Source organism: Lynx canadensis, chromosome D3 (assembly GCF_007474595.2).
Source record: "Lynx canadensis isolate LIC74 chromosome D3, mLynCan4.pri.v2, whole genome shotgun sequence".
Taxonomy (NCBI): domain Eukaryota; kingdom Metazoa; phylum Chordata; class Mammalia; order Carnivora; family Felidae; genus Lynx; species Lynx canadensis.
Window position 1 is genome coordinate 24,192,223 of NC_044314.2, and position 23,110 is coordinate 24,215,332.

General features: G+C 44.1%; 1 protein-coding gene across 2 annotated transcripts; it reads left to right on the forward strand.

Annotated features, from left to right (window-relative positions):
* Positions 1-217: 217 nt before the first annotated feature.
* MRO (maestro) lies at positions 218-21,250 on the forward strand. Of its 2 annotated transcripts, none has more exons than XM_032595446.1 (8): positions 218-252; positions 534-675; positions 11,368-11,470; positions 12,715-12,861; positions 13,823-14,005; positions 15,883-16,038; positions 17,108-17,215; positions 18,328-21,250. In XM_032595446.1, the coding sequence occupies exons 3-8, from the start codon at positions 11,372-11,374 to the stop codon at positions 18,358-18,360; spliced, it is 726 nt and encodes a 241-aa protein (XP_032451337.1). In that variant the 5' UTR covers positions 218-252; positions 534-675; positions 11,368-11,371; the 3' UTR covers positions 18,361-21,250. The 2 variants fall into 2 exon arrangements, with proteins under 2 accessions (XP_032451337.1, XP_030148212.1); XM_030292352.1 differs by lacking the exon at positions 18,328-21,250 and adding an exon at positions 17,564-17,931.
* The last annotated feature ends 1,860 nt before the right edge of the window (positions 21,251-23,110 follow it).

The window sequence follows — 23,110 nt, forward strand, 5'->3', positions numbered from 1 at the left end:
GAGCTCTAGCTGTTGGTGCACCAATCAGCCACAAAGAAGCTGCTTGGCCTGGAACACAGTGTCCCATCCTTAGATTAAATGCGGCTCTAACAGGATTAGGGAAGGAAGGCCTGCGGCTGTGTCCCCAGCCTGGAACCCGTCCATTGAGTGATGCTGCCATCTGGTGGCGTCACGGGGGAAACCGCTCCGGGCAGAGCCCTTTGGTTTGGTGCAGGGGAAGAGCCCAGAATTGCAGTCCTTTCTTTACAAAGTGTGGGTGAGACTCGGAATGAGGGAAGAATACGGGGACAACACAGCAAGGGGAAGGGGGAACGACACCTCAGCACACTTTGGGAAAGTAAAGGACACAAGTAATGCTTGCAACCACTAGGAACAATCTCGCCGGTATTCGGGGGACAATTCCCTTCCCCACCCCAATACCATCATCGAAACTTTCCTTTTTCCCTATAATTCTCAATTTGCAACACTCTGTAGCTGACCCGTGATCCTGAACAGATCTGTTTCACCGTCCCATTTCCTTTCTTCTATGTTAGGAATTCAGAGCTGGGAAAATTGAGCCCAGTCATCCCAGCTGGCGACCCCCGCCCCCCTCCCCCGGAAACAGCGGATATCGGAGTAGCCCGGGACCCCAGGCTCCAGCCGCACCTGCTGCACTTGACCACGTGACCGCCACAGGTAAGGCCCGCTGCGCGCGGGGGGCGGGGACTCAGCCGCGGGAGGAGGTCTATCAGGGTTCCCCAGGCCTTTGTGGAATGCCATTCGGGTCCCTGGCATCTGGAGGAGTTGTTCTCTTCGTAAAACTGAAGTGGGCAACGCTGACCATGAAGCCAATCTTTTTTTCTTTTCACCAACTATGTCAATCCAGCTGTGACCAGTAGATAGATTATAGATCATTATATCAAGTCATCAAAGAGTTTTAGGAAGGGAGGGGACTGAAGACGAGATATTGGTGCTTCAAACCGAAGTGTGGACACAGCGTGTCCTTGCCTGGTGAGCACGCCTGTCGCCACCTGGGAGCCGGACACAGGCTTAGCACACAGTGAAGGGTAGTACAGATGTGGTGCTGGGACTCTACTGTGCCACCTCGAGCTATTTGACAGGAGTCATTTACATGACTCTAAGCTCCATTTCCCTCTTTTCTAAAGTGGACATAATCAAACCGACTTCTCAAGATGACTGTGGAGATTAAATCAAATGCGGGAAAAGCCTCTTATTTGAAAGATTGGGACTGAAGAGCTCATGGAAGAAGCCTATTGAAGCAAAGATTCAGAAAAGATGATGCTTATCTCAAATATCTTACCTTAAAATATAGAATTTCCCCGTCTTTGATGTAGGGCTATGGTCTTTTCTTTGAATATGGATCCACTAGCTGGCGGGTTTTGAGCTGTCTTGCATAAGGCACACGCATAATGCTTCTTCTGTGAATTCTGGTTTTGGTTTCTGTCGGTGGAATGAGAGCTTAAGGGCACCGGGGGGAGACACACGTAAAGTCACTTCTGCAGAGTGATTCAAATTCCAACTGTTCCGCTAAGACTCTTTGCAAACGTTTACCGTCCACACCAATTCTACGTGGCAGCTTTCCCGTTGTTGAATCTTTCCAAAACATTCCATTTTGCTTTCATAGAAACAACTTCCTTTCTTTGTGTATTCATATTTCATCGATGTCCACAACACTTAACTGTCACGGTTACCATAACAAGCACAGCTGTCAGAAACTGGTTCTTGGTAAGCTTGTAAGGGCTAGTGGAACAGAAGTGAGGAGCAAACACCGTGGGCCACAAGCATTGGTTGGGCCTGGAGAATACAGGGAACCTGGCACGTTGGCTCAGCAGAGGTCCGCTGAAAAGCATCTCCTGCAGTGTATACAAAGTGCTAAATATAATGCCCAGCATACACAGTACCCAATAAATGGTAACTATTAATATTATTATTATCATTAATAAGGTCAGTGTTGGGAGGATTGGGAGAAATCTACCAGTTTCTTCCCCTTGTTTTGCAGAAATGATCGAAGTATTTTGTAATTTTGGCCTTTATAATATACCTTTTGGCTTCACTAAGTTAAAGGATTATTGACCATAAACCTTATATTTTGAGTCAGAATCTGGGAGTCAACCTAAAACACAAAGCAATTTTTTCTTTTTTTCTTGTTTTTAGAGTTTATTTCTTTATTTTTGAAAGGGAGAGAGAGCATGCAAGGGGAAGGGGCAGAGGAAGAGGGGGAGAGAGAGAGAATCCCAAGCAGTTTCCTCAACAGTGCAGAACCCAACACAGGGCTCAATCCCGTGAACCGAGACCTGATCGTGACCTGAGCCGAAACCAAGAGTTGGACCCTCAACCGACTGAGCCACCCGGGCGCCCCACAAAGCAGTTTTCTACATCACCCTAAATCCATGTCTGTTTCGGAAGACCAGGTGGAATCACAACATGGTGACGAAGACAAGCTCCGGGGTCTCAGAAAAGGCAAAAACCAGGGGAACAGGGCATTAGCATGCTCAGGAAGGACTTCCCGGAAGAAGAGTGGGTTGAAGAATGCACAGAGGGATGAATGAAACTATAAGCAGAGCCATGCCATTGGCTTCAAAGTGGCCAGGTGGCCTCCCAGACCCAGTCCCACTGGTCTAGGCGCCTGTGCTGACCAGGGCAACCCGCCAGAAAACCCTAATTCCTCATAGCAAAGCGTGGGGGTGACTGGGCTTGCAGATGGAGTTAGAACAGAAATCTAAGAAATCTCTGCATCCAGGGTGCCTGGGTGGCTCAGTCAGTTGGGCGTCTAGACGACTTCGGCTCAGGTCATGATCTCGGGGTTCGTGAGTTGGAGCCCCGCCTCCGGCTCCGTGCTGACAGCTCAGAGCCTGGAGCCTGCTTCGGATTCTGTGTCTGCCTCTCTTTCTGCCCCTCCCCTGCTGACACTCTGTCTCTCTCTCTCTCCTTCAAAAATAAATAAACAGTAAAAAAAAAAAATCTCTGAATCCATATACATAATATGTTTATTCATAGTCTGTTTAAAATGCTCCTCTCTGAGACCCTGTATTGCAACAGATGGAAATTTTTCTTTTGTTTGACTGGATTGGGTCTAAAGGACTTAAGTGTCGGAAAGGAGATGGGAAGGAGTGCACGTGGGCAGCGGCAGCTGTAGGCTCAAGAGTCACAGGGCTCCAGGTGGGGGTTTTGGGGACCCCCAAGTCACTTTTATGTTTGTTTTCTTTTCTAAGGAAACTTTTTAAGAAACGTGTACGAATCATTGCCTGTGCAGCTCAGGGTGATTTTAATTCTATTGTGAACAAAACTCAGTGTGCTTCATGAACATATGCAGTCAATGCCTGGTTCTCTGCAAAGTCACCGACACTCTCCCCTCTCTTCTACCCTCTTGGCCCCAGCTGCTCCTCTGACTTCTGGGGTCTCTCCTGATGTGTGAGTATGCCAACTCTGGAGTCATTTATGTTCTGTGTAGAGAACACACACCAGTGTGTGTGCCGTCACACAGCGTAGAAAATGCAGTGCTCAGGCCCTGCGCACTCTGGGATTCTGGTCCAGTAATGCTGGGCTAGGCCTGGGGTTTATAACAAGCACTGCAGGGGGCTCTAACGTCGGAGGCCCAGCCAACACTGTGAGAAATACTTTGCTTTTCCTGCACCAGAGATCAAGATGAGCCCCGACAATCTGCAAGTTTGAGCTACATCACAGTTTTTTACCTTACGAGGGGGGAGGTAGGGAGGTAGGCAGGGCTTGCTAGCAGAGGTGGTGAGCTAGAGGTGGGGTCCTGCGTGTTTTTTTTTTTTTTTTAATTTTTTTTTTTCAACGTTTATTTATTTTTTTTGGGACAGAGAGAGACAGAGCATGAACGGGGGAGGGGCAGAGAGAGAGGGAGACACAGAATCGGAAAGAGGCTCCAGGCTCTGAGCCATCAGCCCAGAGCCTGACGCGGGGCTCGAACTCACGGACCGCGAGATCGTGACCTGGCTGAAGTCGGACGCTTAACCGACTACGCCACCCAGGCGCCCCTGCTGCGTGTTTTTCTAGCCACATACTGAATATGCCATGAAGAGCACTCAACACTCACGAACTTGGCACTGCTTGAGAGCCTTCTGTGACCTTAAACTCTAGAGGTGCCTATTAAGAAGTGACAGGGGGGTGCCCATGTGGCTCAGTGGGGTAAGCATCCGACTCTTGACTTCAGCTCAGGTCGTGATCTCACGGTTCCTGAGTTCAAGCCCCATGTCGGGCACTGGGCCGATAGCATGGAGATTCTGCTTGAGATTCTCTGTCTCCCTCTCTCTCTGCTTGGGATTCTCTGTCTCCCTCTCTCTCTGCCCCTCCCTCGCTTGTGCTGTCTCTTAATAAAATATATACATATAAAAAAAGAAGTGACAGGGCTGGCTGCTTGGCTTCTGAAGCCTGGAGATGTTTTGGATGGCTAAAAGACTTACTTGCTATGCTAATCCTACAAGAGAATTCTCTCTCAGTGGAGAGAAGCCTCAGGCATGATTTTCTTCTGCCCTGGAACCAGAGACAGTAGCCATTTTATCATGAGGCTTGTGCCACAACCCCCACCCCCCCAAAGTGAGCAGCCCTCAGCTTGAGGAACTTTGCTTCTTTTAAGCTCCGCCTACCCACGGTCAGACACTCGTCAACTCTGATCTGGAGCATTCAACCCAAGGAGTGGCAGGTTCTAGTGCAACAGCGGGTTGTGTGCAGAAAACCACCCAAGGGAGCAACCAAGCATGTTCTGTCACAGTGTGAATTTTTAAATCCTTTCATTCTGGAGAAGACTGGCATAGTAATACTCTAGTTTCTTTGTCTTTTTTTTAAAAAAAAATTTTTTTTTCAACGTTTATTTATTTTTTGGGAGGACAGAGAGAGACAAAGCATGAACAGTGGAGGGGCAGAGAGAGAGGGAGACACAGAATCGGAAACAGGCTCCAGGCTCTGAGCCATCAGCCCAGAGCCTGATGCGGGGCTCGAACTCACGGACCGCGAGATCATGACCTGGGTGAAGTCGGACGCTTAACCGACTGCGCCACCCAGGCGCCCCTAGTTTCTTTGTCTTAATGAAGTGTTTTCAAGGTATGGTCCCCAGGCCAGTAGCATCCCAGTATCACCTGGGAGCTTGTTAGAAACGTATATTTGAGGTATGCCTGAGTGGCTCAGTTGGTTAAGCATCTGACTTGATGTCAGTTCAGGTCACGATCCCACAGTCCTTGAGATTAAGCCCCGTATCCAACTGTGTGCTGACAGCACGGAGCCTGCTTGGGATTATCTTTCTCTCTCCGCACCTCCCCCGCTCCTGCTCGCGCGCTCTCTTTCTCTCTCTCTCTCTCTCAGAATAAATAAACTTAAAAAAATAAAAGAAAGACATGTAGATTTGGGGTCATCCTTCAGATGTACAGAATCAAAAACTCTGGGGATCAGGTCTGGGACTCTGTTTTAAGAAGCCCTCCAGGCAATTCTAGTGCATGTTCAGGTGTGAGGACCGCTGGCTTCATGTCACGTAAAGCTTATGGGAATGCCTTTATTCAAACACAGACGATATTGCTAATCGGTGGGGTGATTTTTTTCTGGGCTTTTATCTGAGATCCCCATTGTAGTAGTGAGGGGAGGTCTGCTGGTCAGAGATGTAGAAGAAATAGAGACTAGGGGCTGGAGATGAAGGCGTGTTTTCATGGATCTCTCCAGTGTCTTCTGACCAAGAGAGCATTACAGAAACCAGCAGGGATGGAGGGGCAAAGACAGTGGAGAAACCAAACCCTCGCGCGCTTCAGGTCAGAGTCAAATGTTCCAAAGCACAGCTGTTTAGCAGGGCTGGGTTTTGTCAGCCACCTGTGTTTAAATAAGTTTGCAACTCGAGTAGAGTAGATAGGGTGGCCAACATGTCCTGGTTTCCCCAGGACTTTCCTGGTCTTAGCATTTAAAATCCCATGTCCCAGGGGACCCCCCAGGGCCAGGGTCAGTGTGTATTTTTACCATACCACCAATCAATTCTCCAGTTCTCAGCAGATACTGACTAGTTGTCCTAGAATTCAATTCAATTCTGACATTATCTCCTGTCACATCCACAGGTTAGGGGCTCAGCCCCACAAGGCAGTCCCCTCTCCCTTTACTTTAGATGCTAATGGCAAGTATGGGGTGTCACCTGTGCTTGTGACCAACCAGCTATATTGGATGTTCCCACATTCCCCTCCTTGGGTTTGATGAATTTGCTAGAACGGCTCACAAAACTCAAGAGAAACATTTTATTTACTGAGTCATCGGTTTATTATAAAAGGATGTAACTCAGGAAAAGCCAATGGGAGATACAGAGGGTAAGGTATGGGGCAAGGGCAGAAAGCTTCTATGCCCCCTCTGAGCGTGCCACTCTCCCCAAATCTCCACTTGTTCAACAATCCAGAGGCTCTCTGAACGCCATGCTTTTGGGTTTTTGTAGAGGCTTCATTTTACCTTGGCACCATGGTTAAATCATTGGCAGTTGGTTGTTGAATTCTATCTGCAGCCTCTCTGGCCTCCCAAGAGGAGGGGGTGGGACTGAGGTTTCCAACCCTCCAATTCCCCTGGCAACCAGCTTTATCCTTTGGTGAGAAAGGGCTTTCTGAAAGTAGCCTCATTAACATGACAAAAGATGCCTCGATCACTGTGACCACTTAGGAAATTCTAAGGGTTTTTGGAGCTCTGTGCCAGGAATGGAGACAAAGACCAAGTATATATTTACTATAGATCACAATATTGCAGGGCAAACCAAGGTGATTGGTCACTAGTCACGCTAGCTCAGTGACTGCCCATTGGAATTACTCGGTCGGTTTTAAAAATTACCGATGCCTGAGACGGTGACAGACTTGGTCTCTGGTACAGCCAGTGCATTAGGACATTAAAAGTTCCTCAGGTGATTTTATTGCAGCTGGGGTTGAAGAACCCCTGCAGCACCTGAATAGCATTTCTCCTACCAAAAAAATTTTTAAACCAAAACAAAAATCAATGGTTCTGATGAAGTTAGACTCCTACCACACACCGTATACAAAAATGGCCTCAAAATGGATCAACAATCTAAATATAAGAGCTGAAACTACAAAAATCTTGGAAGAAAACAGGGGTGAGTCTTCATGACTTTGGATCTGGCAGTGGATCCTCAGATCATTAAAAGCATGAGCGACAACAGCCATGAAAATAGATAAATTAGACTTCGTCAAAATTGAAAACAATTGTGCATCAAAAGACATTGTCAAGAACTTGAAAAGACAACCTACAGAGTAGCAAAAAATATTTGTAAATCGCATATTTGATGAGGGCCTAGGATCCAGAATATATTAAGAAATCTAGGGGCACCTGGGTGGCTCAGTGGGTTAAGAGTCCAACTTTGGCTCAGGTCATGATCTCACAGTTCATGGGTTCGAGTCCCACGTCGGGCAGCTCAGAGCCTGGAGCCTGCTTTGGATTCTGTGTCTCTCTCTCTCTCTGTGCCTCCCCCACACACTCTGTCTCTCTCTCTCAAAAACAAAAACAAAAACAAAAACAAGAAATCTACAACTCAAAAACAAGCAGCCCATTTAACAAACAGGCAAAGATTTGAATAGACATTTTTCTGGAAAAGATATTGAAATCACCAACAAGGGCACAAAACGATGCCATTAGTCACTAGGGAAGTGTTAATCAAACCCACATGGACATGCCACTTCACATGCACTAGGATGGAAATGATGATGATGATGATGATGATGATGATAATCAATCAGTTGTTATTGGAAAATAACAACTGGTGATGTGGAGAAATTGGAACCCATGCACATCACTGGTAGAAATGTAAAATGGTGCAGCCACTTGGGGATTCCTCAAAAAGTTAAACATTGAATTAGCACACGACTCAGCAATTCCACTCTTACGTATAGACCCAAAGGAATTGGGAGCACACCAGTGCTGACAGCAGTGCTGTTCTTAATAGTTAGGAGGTGAATATAACCCAAGTATCTATCAACAATGAAATGAATGGATAAACAAATGTGGTATATCCATATCTAGGCCTACCTTGGAGATATTGTGGGTCAGGTTCCAGAACGCTCAATAAAGTGAATATTACAATAAAGTGAGTCAAATGAATTTTTGGTTTCCCAGTGCATATAAAAATTATGCTTACACTATACTATAGTCTGTTAAATGTGCAATAGCATTATGTCTAACAAAATATACACGTTAATTAAAAAGATACTTTATTGCTAAGAAACCATCATCTGTGTTTTCAGCAAGTCACAATCACTGATCACAAATCATCAGAAGAAATATAATAATAATGAAAACGTTTGGAATATTGCAAGAGTCACCCAATGTGACACAGAGACACGAAGTGAACAAATACTACTGGAAAAATGGCACCACTAGACTTCCTTGACACAGGGTTGTCACAAATCTTCAATTTATAGAAAACACAGTATCTGTGAACTGCAGTAAAGCAAAGTGTAATAAAATGAGGTATGCCTGTCATGGAATATTGTCCAGACATAAGAGGGAATGACATACCAATAAATGCTATTACATGGTTGAACCTCAGAAACATTATACCAAGAAAAAGTCTAGACACAAAAGGTTACAATATCGTATGATTCTATATAAAATACCCAGAATAGGTAAATCCATAGGGACAGAAGGCATAAAAATGATTGCCAGGGACTGCAGTGAGGGCAGCATGGGGAGTGACTTCGTCGTGGGTATGGGGTTTTCTTTTTGTGGTGATGAGAAAGTTTTAGGACCAGATAGAGGTGGTAGTTGTGCAACATTGTTAAAATAGTTAGTTGTGTGGTACATGGATTTCACCTCTTTTAGAAAAAATCAACAGTTCACTCTTAGGTACAAAATAGAATTGAAACTGATCGCTTTAGCAGTCAAAAACCCGACACAGCCGGCCTTTAACTACTTTCTGTTGCCTTCTTTTTTACACTCTCCTATTGTAATTGTTACCACTGCTACCAGGACACTAGCTACATGGAACCCCACTGGAACCCCAATGCGTCAAATATGCTCCTGCCTCTCCTTTATTTTTATTCTTGTATTTTTTGCTGTTAATTTTGGGCTTTGTTAACCAACTTGATTAAGTATTTTTTGCCAGATTCATTATTGTTATATTTGTTTTTTTTTTTTAAGTTTATTTATTTATTTTGAGAAAGAGAGAGAGCGGGGAAGGGGCAGAGAGAGAGGGAGAGAGAGAATCCCAAGCAGGCTCTGCACTGTCAGCACAGAACCTGATGCGGGGCTCAATCTCATGAACCGTGAGATCATGAACTGAGCCGAAATCAAGAGTTGGACACTTACCCGACTGAGCCACCCAGGTGGCTCATATATATATATATATATATATATATATATAATTTTTATTAATTTATTTTATTATTTATTATATTTATTATATTAATTTATTGAATTAATAAATTTATTAATTAATTATTTATTTATTTATTTATTAATATATTAATACATATAATTTTATTTATTTGCTTTTTTTAATATAATTTATTGTCAGGTTAGCTAACATACAGTGTATACAGTGTGCTCTTGGCTTCGGGAGTAGATTCCCATGATTCATCACTTACATACAACACCCAGTGCTCTTCCCAACAAGTGCCCTCCTCAGTGCCCATCACCCATTTTCCCCATTCCTTCTCCCCCCCATATTGTTTTTTAATTGGAATATAATTAACATACAATGTTATATTAGTTTCAGGTATGCAACACAGTCACTTGACAATTTATTGATTGTATTATTTATTGATATTATTGATTGTATTCCGTGTGCTGAATGCCTCTTCTCTAAAGTTCACCGACATGCAGGGTCTCTACCAGCTGTTCCAGCCCACAGTCCTCTCTTGACTCTTGTGGCTCTTAACTTTACACCTTGCCCTCAAAATGTGGTCCTCATACCGGCAACAATGGCGCCCCCCCCCCCCAGGAGATTATAAGAAAGACAGCGTCTGAAACCTTCACTGAGTGAATCTGCATTTTAACAAGATCCTCTCATGACTCAAGTGCACATTAAAGTCTGAGAAGCACTGGTTTATACTAGTTCAGACTGGTTTATACTGTTTATACTAGTGCACCTCAAATCAGGCTGTAGATCAGAATCACTTTGTGAGCTGTATTTATTTATAATATATATTTTATTTTTTTAATGTTTATTTTTGAGAGAGAGAGAGAGAAAACGTGAGTGGGGGGAGGAGCAGAGAGAGAGGGGGGCAGGGGATCCGAAGCAGGCTCCATGCTGACAGCAGTGAGCCTGATGTGGGGCTCAAGCTCATGAACCATGGGGTCATGACCTGAGCTGAGGTCAGACGCTCAACTGACTGAGCCACCCAGATGCCCCTATAATGTATATTTTAAATAATATATACCCATGGTAAAATTACAAATACTGTAGATATAGAAAAAAGTATGAATAAGTAAGTCTTCTTCCTACCCCGGTTGCTCAGATTTCTACCCCCAAAGACAATTTTTGTTAAAGTTTCCTGGGTTTTCTTCCCTGTTCTCTTTACGTGCAAGCATATGTGTGCATGTATATATTTCCCTTTCTCCTGTTCTTTTTACACAAACAGTAGCATACTGATTTCCAGCTTTCACTCGTTTTAGCATATGTAGGTCTGCCCAATATTCCTTTTTTCCTTCCAAAAAAGGATGTTTATTAACATATATCATCTATATAGATTTTTCTTTTTTTAAGTTTTTTTTAGCGTTTTTGCCCAATATCCTTTTTAATGACTGCATAGTAGTTATCCTGTAGCTGTATATTTGTAATATATATGTTTAACTTGCTTGTATTAAATAGTAAGTTACAACTATTAAAGGACACTGCATTACAAAGATCACTTGTTACAAGGTAGTGCCTATCCTATGTATGCGTTTGAGCATCTGAGCTACAGTGTATCTGTAGGATGCAAGGATAGCTGAAAGATATGTGCGTCTCAAAATTGTAAGAGATGATATCCAGATCCCCTCTAAAATCCCAGTATACGTTCGTGGGAAACTTTAAAAAACACAAAGTTTTTTCAGGCTACTTTTTGCTTCCACTCGTGAGGATCTGTGTGGATGGGGCCCAGAGTCTTCATTTCATCTCTTTGGAGATTCTGATACAGGGAGGCTCTGGGATGGAATGGGAACGAGGGGACAGCCCATTAATGCCTCTGCTGCCTTTCCTCCTGCTCTTTATCTTTCCACAGGACTGTCCCATCTCCTCACCAACGGTTCTGGTTCCCAAGGACAAGCCTCAGGGATGTTGTTTCTTTGTGTCCTTACCCCGGCACAGTGCTTTGTATGACATTGCCTGTCGAGGACAAGGCTCGGAGGAGTGTTTGTGGCTCATGTGACAATTCTGGTGGGTTTTTTGTTTGTTTTGTTTTTTAGTCCCATGGACCAAACACAAAGAAGAATCCTGGGCCAGCCCCTGCCGATCCCCACCACCCAGCCTAAGAAGAAAAGGGCATCAATGGTGTCTTTCTTTTCCAAGGTCTGTCACCACATGTTACAAACAGAGGTCCTTCCCTACCAGCCACTTTGTAAAGTGTGCTTGCCTGGTCTGCATTAGTTCTGGTGGCTCCACCGATGCTCCTTTCAGAAAAAAACGCTTGGTGACACTTCTTATAACTCAGACAGAATGTTTACAGGAGGATGAGATGAGCTGGGAAGAATTTAGCTTGCTGCACACTTAATAATAATAAAAATATAGAATAAAGTGCAATGAATATTGAGAAATAGTGATGAGACTTGGTAATCAACCAGATACCCAATAGAGCCATGGGTCCAGCCTCTAGCCCCTCACTACTAAGGATAGTGAGGAGGTGGCTTTTTCTTGGATTTTGTCTGGATCGTGCATTGTCCTTGGTTCTGACTCCAGTACGTGTGTGTGAAGCCTAGAACACTGGGGCCTTCCTGGAAGCATATGTTCACTACAGAGGTAACCCATCTCTTGCCCTGCAGTTAGAGTTTAGTCCTTGAAGTAGGTTCCTGTGTCAGCTGCACAGTGTTCCCCAATTTGCATTCTTTATACATTACTTTTCCTAATCTTAATTGCTCAGATGTGTGCATCCTGGGGTGGGACATCCTTCAGGTGCCCTGAAATGTTTGTAGATGTGCTTTGCTAGCTAGGTCAAGTGTTGTTGAGAGGTTGAGGAGGATGAGTGCCGAGAGTTAACCCTTGGATTTAGCCACATTAGTGGGGCCATCAACCTGATCCCAGAAGGTTCAAGAGATAATGGAGAGAGGAATTGGAGAAAACAAGTAGAGACACCTTTTTCAAAGCGTTCAGCTACAAAGTAGAGCAGAATAATGGGGGAGAGCTGGAGGGAAAAGAAGGGTCAGGGAAACTCTCTCCTTTGAATTGGAGGCAGTAGAGCATTCCTTGTCCTGTGGAGGGTCACTGTTCTCAGCTCACATCAACTGTCTAAAGCCCCCTTTCTTCTGAGCTCTAGCACACCCTCAGTGGTCCTCGGGCACCTGACATAAGCCCCACCCAACCTACCTCAACACCAGCCCTGCATTATTTTTCTCTACCTATTTCCTCTTCCATCCATTTTCTTCATTATGTAGATCCACTAACGTATTCCCAGCAAAAATCAGGTGTCTTTGGGTGGACAAAGAAGGGCTGAATCGAGCAGGCAACACAGAAATTTTCTTTAGAGGGAGGGCTTGGGGTTGGGATAGGTATGACTCTGAACACTCCCCAGATCAATACATTTTTTACTTACCACCCAGATCTCTTGGACAGTGAGTCTCCAGAAGCAGGAGCCTCCGAAGAACGTGTTTTTCATCTTGGCAGAAAGAGCCCAGGACCCCAATGCTAAAAAGCGTCACATGGCAATGAGAGGCCTGGGAGCAATGGCCTCTGAGACCCCTGACAAGGTAGGAGGGGAAGGTGGCACCCAGCCAGCCTGACGGCCTGAAGTCCCCAGCGCTGGCACCTCACGTACTGGCTTTCTACTGCTGGGTGACAGGTCATCGCACACCTGGCGGTCATTATCTTGCAGGTTCCTTGGGTCAGGACTTTAGGCACAGCTTAGCTGGGTCCTCCGCTCAGGATCTCACGAGGCTGCAGTCAAGATGGGCCAGACTGCATTCCTTTCTGACACCTGTCCCCTCACAGCCTGTGAGCTTACATCTTCAAGGCCGGCAGGAAAGCCTCTAGCACTCATGCCCGCTAAGATGGAATCCCATGTAATGTAATGTGACCATGGGAATGATATCCCATCACCACTGTCATAGTCTGTAGGCTGGAAACCAGCCACTGGTTTCTTCCGCACTCAAGGGAAGGAGATTGTACAAGGGTGTGACTCATTTGCAGTTATACGACAGTCGTCGCACCTCAGTATTATCAGCCTTGGGAAACAGAGCTGCAGGTGGGATTAACACACACCTGGACGTCCTCCTCTTGGGTGAATTTGATTTATTTTTGAATAATTACGCTTGTTCGGTAAAAGGTGTTATCCCCACCTCTGCCTTCAGTATCCATCAGCTTCCTTGACCATTCCGTCTCATCTTCTATAAAAGTACCCACTACGCCCCGGATGCCTAGATCATCCAGCCTTCCATACTCCTCGATGCGCCCTCGCTGGCCTCATCTGCTCAGAGGCCAAGCTCCAGATTGCTCTTTCGGTTCTTCTTCCAAGACCGAGCTGGCTCTTGGGTCAGGTTGATGGAAGCATTTGTACAGTAATAAGAGTTGTTGTGGCAGTTCCTGAAGAAAGCCATGCTCTTCGTCCAGGTCCTTGCTTATTGGAAGATTAGAAGTGGGGTTGCTTTTCAACTCACTGGGAGCAATTCCTCAGTTGCTAGAATATTAATGCTTTTCACACCTTGTTAACAGGTGAAAAAATATAAGAAAATTGTCCTAGACCTGCTGGTGCATGGCCTGTATGACCCTGTGAGTGCTGACGTCATCCATGAGAGCATGAAGACTCTGACCATCATCCTGGGCAAGATCCAGGGGAAAAGTCTGGGCTCCTTCTTCATAGACATCACTCTCCAGGCCAGGACTTTACTGGATGACGTAAGCGAGATGATTCAGAAGATTTCTGGGTTATTGAAGTTGAAGTGGGATTAGAAACATGAGCTCTGGCTGTGTTGCTCAGAGAACATGGTCTCTATTACTAACTTACTAATTAAGAAATCATACTGCAAGCCTAGTATTGTACCGGGGGGTTATGGAAAACATATAAAGAATAGCATTCCATCACTACCCCTTAAGGAGTTTTTGTTTTTATGGAGGAGTGAATATACGTCCAATGAGGATGGAGATGGTGATAGCATTGCCAACGTGCGTTCGGTGCTCTCTGGCGAATGTGACAATAACCATAGTCTGCCTTTAGCAAGCCCTGACTGTGTGCCAGGCGTGGGGCTAGGCAATTTTCGTGGGTTATCTCAGATAATAGCCCTGTGAGGTAGGCACTGTTAATATCTTCACTTTATAAATAAGGAAAGCACAGCACAGAGAGGTTAGGTAACTTGCCCAAGATTGACAGAGCCAGCAAGTGGATGTGAAACCAGGCCCTCTGATCACAGGAACTGTGTTCTTCACGGCCAGGTGACCAGGCAGGTTAAGCAGAAAGTACACTGTTTAGTCTGGATCTGAGATACTGCAGTTACACACGTACACTCTCTCTCTCTCTCTCTCTCTCTCTCTCTCTCTGTCTCACTCTCTCTCTCTAACAGAAAGATAATATCTGTAGAACAGGAAACAGAGCTTTTATTTATTCACAGAGCACCTTGCATGAGCTCCCCACACCTAATTCTCCAGATGAACCTGCACCCCACGAGAAGAAGAAAAATCTTGAAATTACAAAATCTGGAGTTTATATAGGAGCTTCTGGCACATTTGCCTCTCCTCCCACTAAGAGAGACAGAGAGACGAAGAGACCTTTGCTCTGGAATGTGAACCAGTCGTCTCTGGGGAGGGGAGAGGAAGGTGTCTACTTTATCTCCCTGGAATGTAAACAGATATCTGCAGGGAGATGTCTCGAAATCTCTCTGGAGGTGTCATCTTAATTTCCAGGACTCATTTGCCGTGCAATCATTTTTTTAATACCTGGTGAGGATGGAGATGATGATAGTTGACTGTAATTTTTTTCAAGTTCACTTATTTATTTTGCGAGAGAGTGAGTGCGCAAGCAGGGGAGGGGCAGAGAGAGAGGGAGAGAGAGAGAACCCCAAGTAGGCTCCACACTGGCAGCACAGAAACCTGACGCGGGGCTCAAACTCACAAACCGTGAGATCCTGACCTGAGCCGAGATCCAGAATTAGACACTTAACCTTGCTAAAAGTCAAGGTACATAACAGTGGCATGGTGTGCTTCCATTTGTGTAAAAACGTGAGAAAGGACTACGTAATATATATTTTATTCTGTTTCTTCCTAATTTTCTGGAGGGCTACACAGAAAATTTATAGCTTTGTTCATTCATGGGAGGGAAAATTAGTGGCGGGCAGAAAGGGGTAGGAAGGAGACTTACATATATATATGTATATAGTTATATATATATGTATATAGTTATATATGTATATGTATATACATATATATGTATTATATATATATATATATATATATATATATAAACTATTTGGTTACTTTGAATTTTGAACCATATAAATGTATTCTATCTCCAAAACACTGTCTAATAAAGAAAAGAGCTGGGGAGCTGGGATTAGCACAGAGGTCCCCCATTCTAGTCTTCTTGTCTGCTAGAGAAGACGTTCGCTGAAGACTCAGCCCATCTCCTCTCTGTCCCCCATCTCAGCCAGCTAAGCTTTAGACTGGATCTGGTGACCCACCTCCTACCATGCAGCCAAGATCGATGGCTGTGTTGTTTTCTGATGCCCTTGCATTTGGGCAATGACTTGGATTTTGTTGTTTTCTTTACTGGGGATCCACAGGAGAATGACAACCTGAGATATTCGGCCTTTGTCCTGTTTGGGCAATTGGCGGACTTCGCTGGGCGGAAATGGAAGACATTTTTCACCAGTCAGGTTAAGCAGACTCAAGATTCCCTCCTGACACATTTACAGGACAGAAATCCCCAGGTGGCCAAGGTAAGTCTGGGATTCCCCAACTAACTGCATGAAAGCTCTGTGCCATTCATCAAGGGGGCTGTGGTGCTGCCCTGTTGGGATGCTGGACCCTCTGCTCCCGCCAGTTCAGTTATGCTGTACTTGCTTGTGCCAGTGCGTCCCTGTGAATCCTGAGAAAGGCGTCTACTCAGGGTGTCATCTCTCTCTGAGCCAGAGTGCTGGTTTCGAGAGTGGAGTGTGCAACTCTTGATCTCAGGGTCATGAGTTCAAGGCCCACATTGGGTGTAGAGACTACTTAAAAATAAAATCTTTTTTTTTTTTTGTTTAAAGTGTTATCTTCCATTTGCTCCTCTCCCACCCACCCAATCTCAGCACGTGTCAATGCTAGATAAACTCAGGTTAATGGAGAGTGGGGGCAGAGAGGCCCAGGTCTCGTCTCTGGGGCAGTAGCCCACATAACAATGATATTAATTCAGGCCAATTAGCTTCTCTCACTGTGCCTGGTATAGATTTCCCACCTTTGGCTTCTCAATCCCCTGTAGAGCTTTTGTTTTATTCTTGGAGAAAACACATCCTAACGAGGTTGGATCAACTGCAGGCCTGCTTTGAAGTGGGGGAGTATTTCAAAACCACTGAGAGCAAAAGTTTCCACTGAACACTTGTCTTCTTTAAGTTAGTGCACACGGGAGGGACAGAGACAGAGAGAGAGGTATCAAACCTAGGAATCAGAACTACTTTTGATGGGACAATAATAAGGGCTTTGGTAAACTATAAAGTTATGCTCTCGCCACCAGCCCCAAATTATAAACATGGCCACCTTATAAGCAAAATCCTTTAAGGTTGATGTCTCCCATCCAAGTACTAACCGGGCTCGACCCTGCTTAGCTTCTGAGAGCAGACGAGATCGGGCATGTTCTGGGTGGTATGTTCTGGTTAACAAGACAAGGTTGATGTCTTCGAAACTTCTGGAAGTTACTTTTATACCCTCAGTAGCCCCCAGACCACAGATTGGGTACAATGCTCTTCCTTGCTTGGATTATAGAACTCTCTAATGTTTTTGACAATAAGATGGTAATACTATTTTTCTCAGGCTTGCAAAACAACATTTCGAGCCTGTTCTCCATATCTGAAAGAAAGAAAGGAAAACAGCTTCCAGAGTGAAGCAGATCAAAGGAACCCTAAACTCTGCCGGCAGCTGGTGAGTGAAAGAGGGTAGGAGAGAATTCCTAGAGGCCCCTGCCCTCCTGGTGTCAACCCAGAAGGTGGACAGCCACACAAGGAAATCACTCCCCATAAAATGACTCAGGCCAATTATGTTTCGATTGTAACTGACCCATCATGCAATGTAAATGACAAAATGCCCCGAGGACTGTGCACAAAATCTACTGGCACTCCCAGTTTAGATCATTAGGCAATGATCTCCACCTCTGAGAATCTGAAGATTGATCGTCCTCACGCTCTGTGCTTGACAACTATCTACACCTTCTAGAGTCAAGGAAGCGTATTGAATCCATCCCTCACGTGCACTTTTGCTGATTTCTTTCAGAGCCACTATCATCCAGAGCTCCTGCAGTTCCTCTATGCAAATAGGATTCTGTAAACACAGAGCAGCAGGGAAATTGTTCCAGTGAGCACCTTGCAGGGGGCCGAGAGTCCCCCTCTTTTAACTCTTCTGGATGCTTCTGCTTGCCTCTTGTGTTTGTAATAGCAAACAGGATGCTGGGAGAACAGATGATGGCAGTTGCATGGATTTGTATAATTATATCCCAAGCAAATTCTAAATTGCTTCTATATATATATATATCATCTTCTCCCCATACAAATTTGATGAGAAGGTACACACTTTGTTTAAAACATTTAAAGTATGTGTAGATTCAGTACTTATTTCTCAGCCTTTTCCTTCTTAAGTTCATCTCTGTCACCTCTCTTTTATTTTTAATGTTATTTTTAATTTCTGAGGCTTAGGAGAATATTATTTGAAGTATTTTTTTTTTAATCTGCTATTGACACTTTGGTATTGATACCTTTTGTTGGCAAGATCTATTTAAAGTTGGCCAAGGGACCAAGAAAGGGGTTTAGAGGGTATCTTTAGCTTCTCCTAATCTTCAACAGTCATTGCCTTTTAGATCATTCCAAACATGAATTAATAAAGAGAAAAAAATATCTATAAAGCACGGGGTTAAAAAAAACCCATAGTAATGTATGGAATAATAAGGAACATTTATTGAGAATGTTTATTGGATGCTAAGCACTTTGCAAGTATTATTTTCACCCTATGAGAAAAGTACTATTATTATCTTCATTTTATAGGTGGGAAAACTAAGGCACGGGGAAATTAAGTAGCTTGCCCAAGATGACCCAGTGAATGGATGGAGCCAGAATTCAAATCTGTATGGACGGACTGCTGGAACATTTAATTACAATGTGATTCTGCTTCAATGTGGAATAATTGACAGATGGTTAGAAATGTAAAAAACAAAACAAAAACACATTAAAAAACTGCCTAGCTGCTGCTCTATTTAACTCAGTTAACTTTTGCTTTTATATGTGCTAAGTACACATTTTTATTAATTAAATTTGTGATCTGAGTATATATTTGTATTTGTCACCTCTTGGCTAATCAGGTCACTTTTGGTGACCAATTCTAGTCCTATGAGGGATCACATGGCTCTTGTAAAAATTTCAGGAAAAATCTCTTCATCCCTCCGACCTTCCATCCAACCAGTTTGCTTCCCAAGCTTCTCCTATAGAAATTCTGGTATTACCACTGAACTTGGCATTCAGACTATACTGGACAAGTCTGGGAAATGGAAAACATAAGAGGGTAATAAAGGCTGTAGAGGGATCTTAATGTTATTCTGAAAACCAGGAACTCAATCTTCTGCTCTAGCTCTCCAGAGACAGGGCCTTGTAACACAGATGAGGGCTGAGTTGTCTCCTAGGAGAGACAAGGATGTGGCAGTTGGCGGAAGGGGGAGTTGGAGCACGAATGGGTTTTCTTTCTTCCTATTTTGAAGCTGGGGTACATGACCTGGGGAGCTCTTGGGAGTGACACAAGCTCAGGAGCAGGAGGGATGGTTCTGAGCTGAGAGCCCTCTCCCTTCCCGGATGTTGGCCTGTTTGAAACTATGTTCCGAGGTCCGTTTAGAATCTGATGCAGTTCGATTAAGTGATCAATAGTGGCTTGAGAACTGCATTTTGCTAGCATGCAAAAAGGTGGAGGTAGAGTGAGGCAGGCAGGTTATGTGCTGTAGAGCAGAAACATCTATGTACTTAACGCCCGTTAGCTGATTAAAATTGTGGAAGGTGCTGTTGAATTGACTTTAAGATTTCTGGTAGACTGGTAACTCTGGTGGCCTCCAAAGAATCATGCCTCCTGATATTCGTGCCCTTGTGTAGACCTCTCCCCTTGAATCTGGGCTGACTTTGTGACCCACTTTAACCATTAGAATATGCTGAAAATACCACCATGCCAATTATAAGCTACTTTTTAAGAGCTTCCTTTTTTGTGCTCCGGGTGAAGCCAGCTGCCATGTAAGAAGTCAGATTACCAGAAACAAAGAAGAATGTCTGAGACCACCATTTTGGAAGGAAAACCAAGCTAACCACATGCAATGCCTTGTGGAGGAGAGCTGAGGAACTCAACCTACAATGAAGTATGAGGTCCAGATGTACGATACAAGTTGGCCGTTCCAGCCAGACCTCAGTTGTTCAAGCTACCCCAGCTGACACCCCCATGGCAAAGAGATGAGCTATCTCCATGAAGCCCATCCAAAATTGCAGAATCGTAAGCAGGTTAATCAAATCAAATCATTGTTGTTTTAAATCACTAATTTTGGGGATAGTTTATTACTCAGCAATAAGTAACCAAAAAAGATTCCTTATCATTAATTTGTCTTTTGGCCAGTTTCATTTTGCTCTTAATAAGTCCACTTTGAGTTTGAACTACATTTCTAGAAGGTTATCATGGAGCTCTGTGGTGAGAGCAGGGACACCTTGCTTTTGTACCGCAAGCCATGCCTTGTTTTCCTTTTTGTATCTCACCGAATGTATCACAGCACCTAGCACGTAGCAGATGATCAAGAAATATTTGCTGAATGACTAAATAGTTCCAAATTGTAGTGGGAATAGAATCCAAACTAGTTTGCTATTCCGGGCTCTCAGCCATGGGTTCACACTCTTCCTTTCCAGCTTTTTCTTCTGTTACTTTTTTGCTGTAGCCAAATTTGGCTCCTCTCTCTTCCGTAAACACTTCTTAGTCTCTTATACTCCTTTGCCTTTGCTCAGTCTGTTCCTTTTGCTTCGAATTTCCTCCCTTGCCTAGCCATGCATACACACACACACACACACACACACACACTTCATATGTATAACTTATGCCTGCTCGAAGACTGATCAATGCCTGATCCCCTCAATCAGATGCGAGTTCAGCTCACATCTCTGAACTCCCAGAACATTCTAACAATCTTAGGCCACTTAGCATGTTTTATCTCATTTGCAAGGTTTTACCTACCTGCCTTTTTTCCTCCCGTTAGATTGAAGCTGCTGAAGGAAGGATCCTATCTTGTATAGCTTTGTAACTGTCACATGACTTCAAAGGTACTCAGGAGATGCCCAGTAAATAAATGTTGTTTGGGGAGAAAAAAGTCAGAAAGTCATCCGAAGCTACTACTCCTTCAGAGAAGCCCATCTTGACCAATGAGGGCTGTCATTTCTCTCCTCATAACCAGACTGCAGGTTACCTTTATGCTCATGTCCTTAAAGTATCCCTTTTGCCATGAGATGCTTATTAATTTGCCAGTCTAGAGGTAATGCTTTGGCATTTCTTATTTTTCAACACTAGATAAAGAACAGCGAGTGAATTAAAGAAAGAAAAGGAATATTCTCTTGCTATCATGCTAAGGGCTCAGGGTAGAGGTATGCATGAAACTTGGTCCCTGCTTTCAGGTTGTTCACAACATGGGTCTTTCTTAAAGGGACAGAGAAGGGAGAGGAAGGACAAGGAAGTTGGGAATCTCACAGGTGATCGGTACTCAGTGTCAACAGAATCCAGTGGAATGCCAGTCCATAGAGTAATGAATGCTTCAAATACTATAAAAAACACAAGCGTGTGTTTTATAAAGAGAGGAACAGCAGCTGTGTAGGACAGCTAGCAGATAGTGCTAGAAATAAGGCAGATACATATCTCTGCTTTTCTGTGTTTTCCAAGCTTTCTGCAATAAGCCATGTATTACTTTTGTAATCATAGAACACATGCAAAAATGCTGTTTAAAATAAAAATTAAATGCCTGCTGGTGTGTAAAGTGGTCTGCTTTGGAAAGACTGGGATGGTTATTGCTCATTCTCCATAGTATGTGTTTGCCTTTGTCCTTTTGTGACATTTTTGTTTCAGCCTATTGATAACAAATGGCTTATGGTTGATTATCATTGTATTTATGTTACCGAATTTACATTCTTTCAGTCTGACCGTAGTAGAGTAAGTCTTCTGTTCCTGTATTTATTTATATGTTAAATGTTCTTAGAAAAACCTTGGATTCTAAATTTTTTTTTTACTGTTTATTTATTTTTGAGAGAGAAAGAGACAAAGCGTGAACAGGGAGGGACAGAGAGAGAGTGGGAGACACAGAATCCAAAGCAGGCCCCAGGCTCTGAGCCGTCAGCACAGACATGGGGCTCGAACTCATGAACCGTGAAATCAAAACCTGGGCTGAAGTCAGACACTTAACCAACTGAGCCACCCAGGCGCCCTGAAATATTTTGGATTCTAGAAAGACTCAATATGCATCCCTGTTTACTGAAGAGAGATGGTTTGATATTGCAAAGGTGCCTTTAATTTATCAAGTTAGGCAGGCTCCCAAGCCTGACATATAAGATTCTTCGTAATGGACATCACCTTATGATTTCCCTTGGCCCTTCCTAAATTCCTACTTCCTGGAATGCTTCACTCTCTATTTGTTTGTTTCTATCCACCATTCCCTGGGTTGATTCCAAATGTTCTTCTTTTCCAGAGGTAGAACAGAGCAATTGAGGGGATGGGGCCTGGAATCAGGCCCTCCCAGATACGATTTGGCTTTGCCACTTACCGGGTGACCCTGGGTAAGACAGCCTGCCAAGCCTCAGTTTGCTTATCAGTGAAAGGAACGTAATAATCCCACTCACAGAGTTGCTGTCCTATGAAGATTCAATTACATAACATCGAACACTTTGCACAGTAGTTGACACATAGAAGATGCCCAGCAAATGTTAGCTGATTTTGCTCCTCATCCCAATCAGCTCTCGGGGTACCGTTTTTTCTCTTCATGACGCTGCCTGGGTCTTCAGCGAGGCCCCTTCTGGCTTTCGGTTGGGATTTGAGTGTCATCTGGATCCTCCCCAATGAATGATTGTAGTGCTAGGGTCAGCTCTGCCTCTTGCTCCTCACCAGGTCCCCAGGACGGTAGCTTTGAGGCTTGCCCACGCATGGGCGTTCAATGAAGAATGATCGAATTTATTGAGTTGTAAATACCGGTGCCTTGACCAAGCTTGAAACTGGCATCTCATGGTAGGCTTTAGAAAGGCTCAATGTATTTTAATAAGAATGAGAATCGTAACCAAGTGAGAATAGCAAGTTGTTCTCTCCCAGTGGGCTCTTGCAGAGCTGTTGTGAATGTTCAGAGCAGTGGCTTTTTATGCTCCAGAGCTGGTTAAATGGGCTCTGTTCATTCCATCCTAACAGTCCCACTGGCTCCGTTAATAATCCTGTGTTGTATCTTTTGCGTGATCTCTTGTTAATAATTAACGCCCCACCTTCTGTTTCTGAGTGTGATTACTATAATCATGTTCCTTTCAAGCTAATGAATTTCCTGCAGCAGTTTGCAAATGCTAACCAGGTTATAGCCCAAATGTCTCCCCACAAGAAGAAAATGTTTTTCAGAAATGTAGATCAGAGAGTTAAAATGTCATTTCCTAAGCCATGCTGCTAGAGGCACATGCCTCTGCCTGGGCAAAAATGCGACCAGAAATCCGACGCTTTTCGACATGCTTGTGTTGACTACATCGGCAGGTATAGTCTCCTTGGGGCTCAGCCCCAAATGTGACATTACGTGTGCTGGAA

Excerpts from the sequence above, each read along its gene's own strand:
- MRO (XM_030292352.1), top strand. The coding sequence starts at position 11,372 with ATGGACCAAACACAAAGAAGAATCCTGGGCCAGCCCCTGCCGATCCCC. Across the intron at positions 11,471-12,714 it reads TGGTGTCTTTCTTTTCCAAG|ATCTCTTGGACAGTGAGTCT; the intron begins GTCTGTCACCAC and ends CTTACCACCCAG. Across the intron at positions 16,039-17,107 it reads GAAATCCCCAGGTGGCCAAG|GCTTGCAAAACAACATTTCG; the intron begins GTAAGTCTGGGA and ends TATTTTTCTCAG.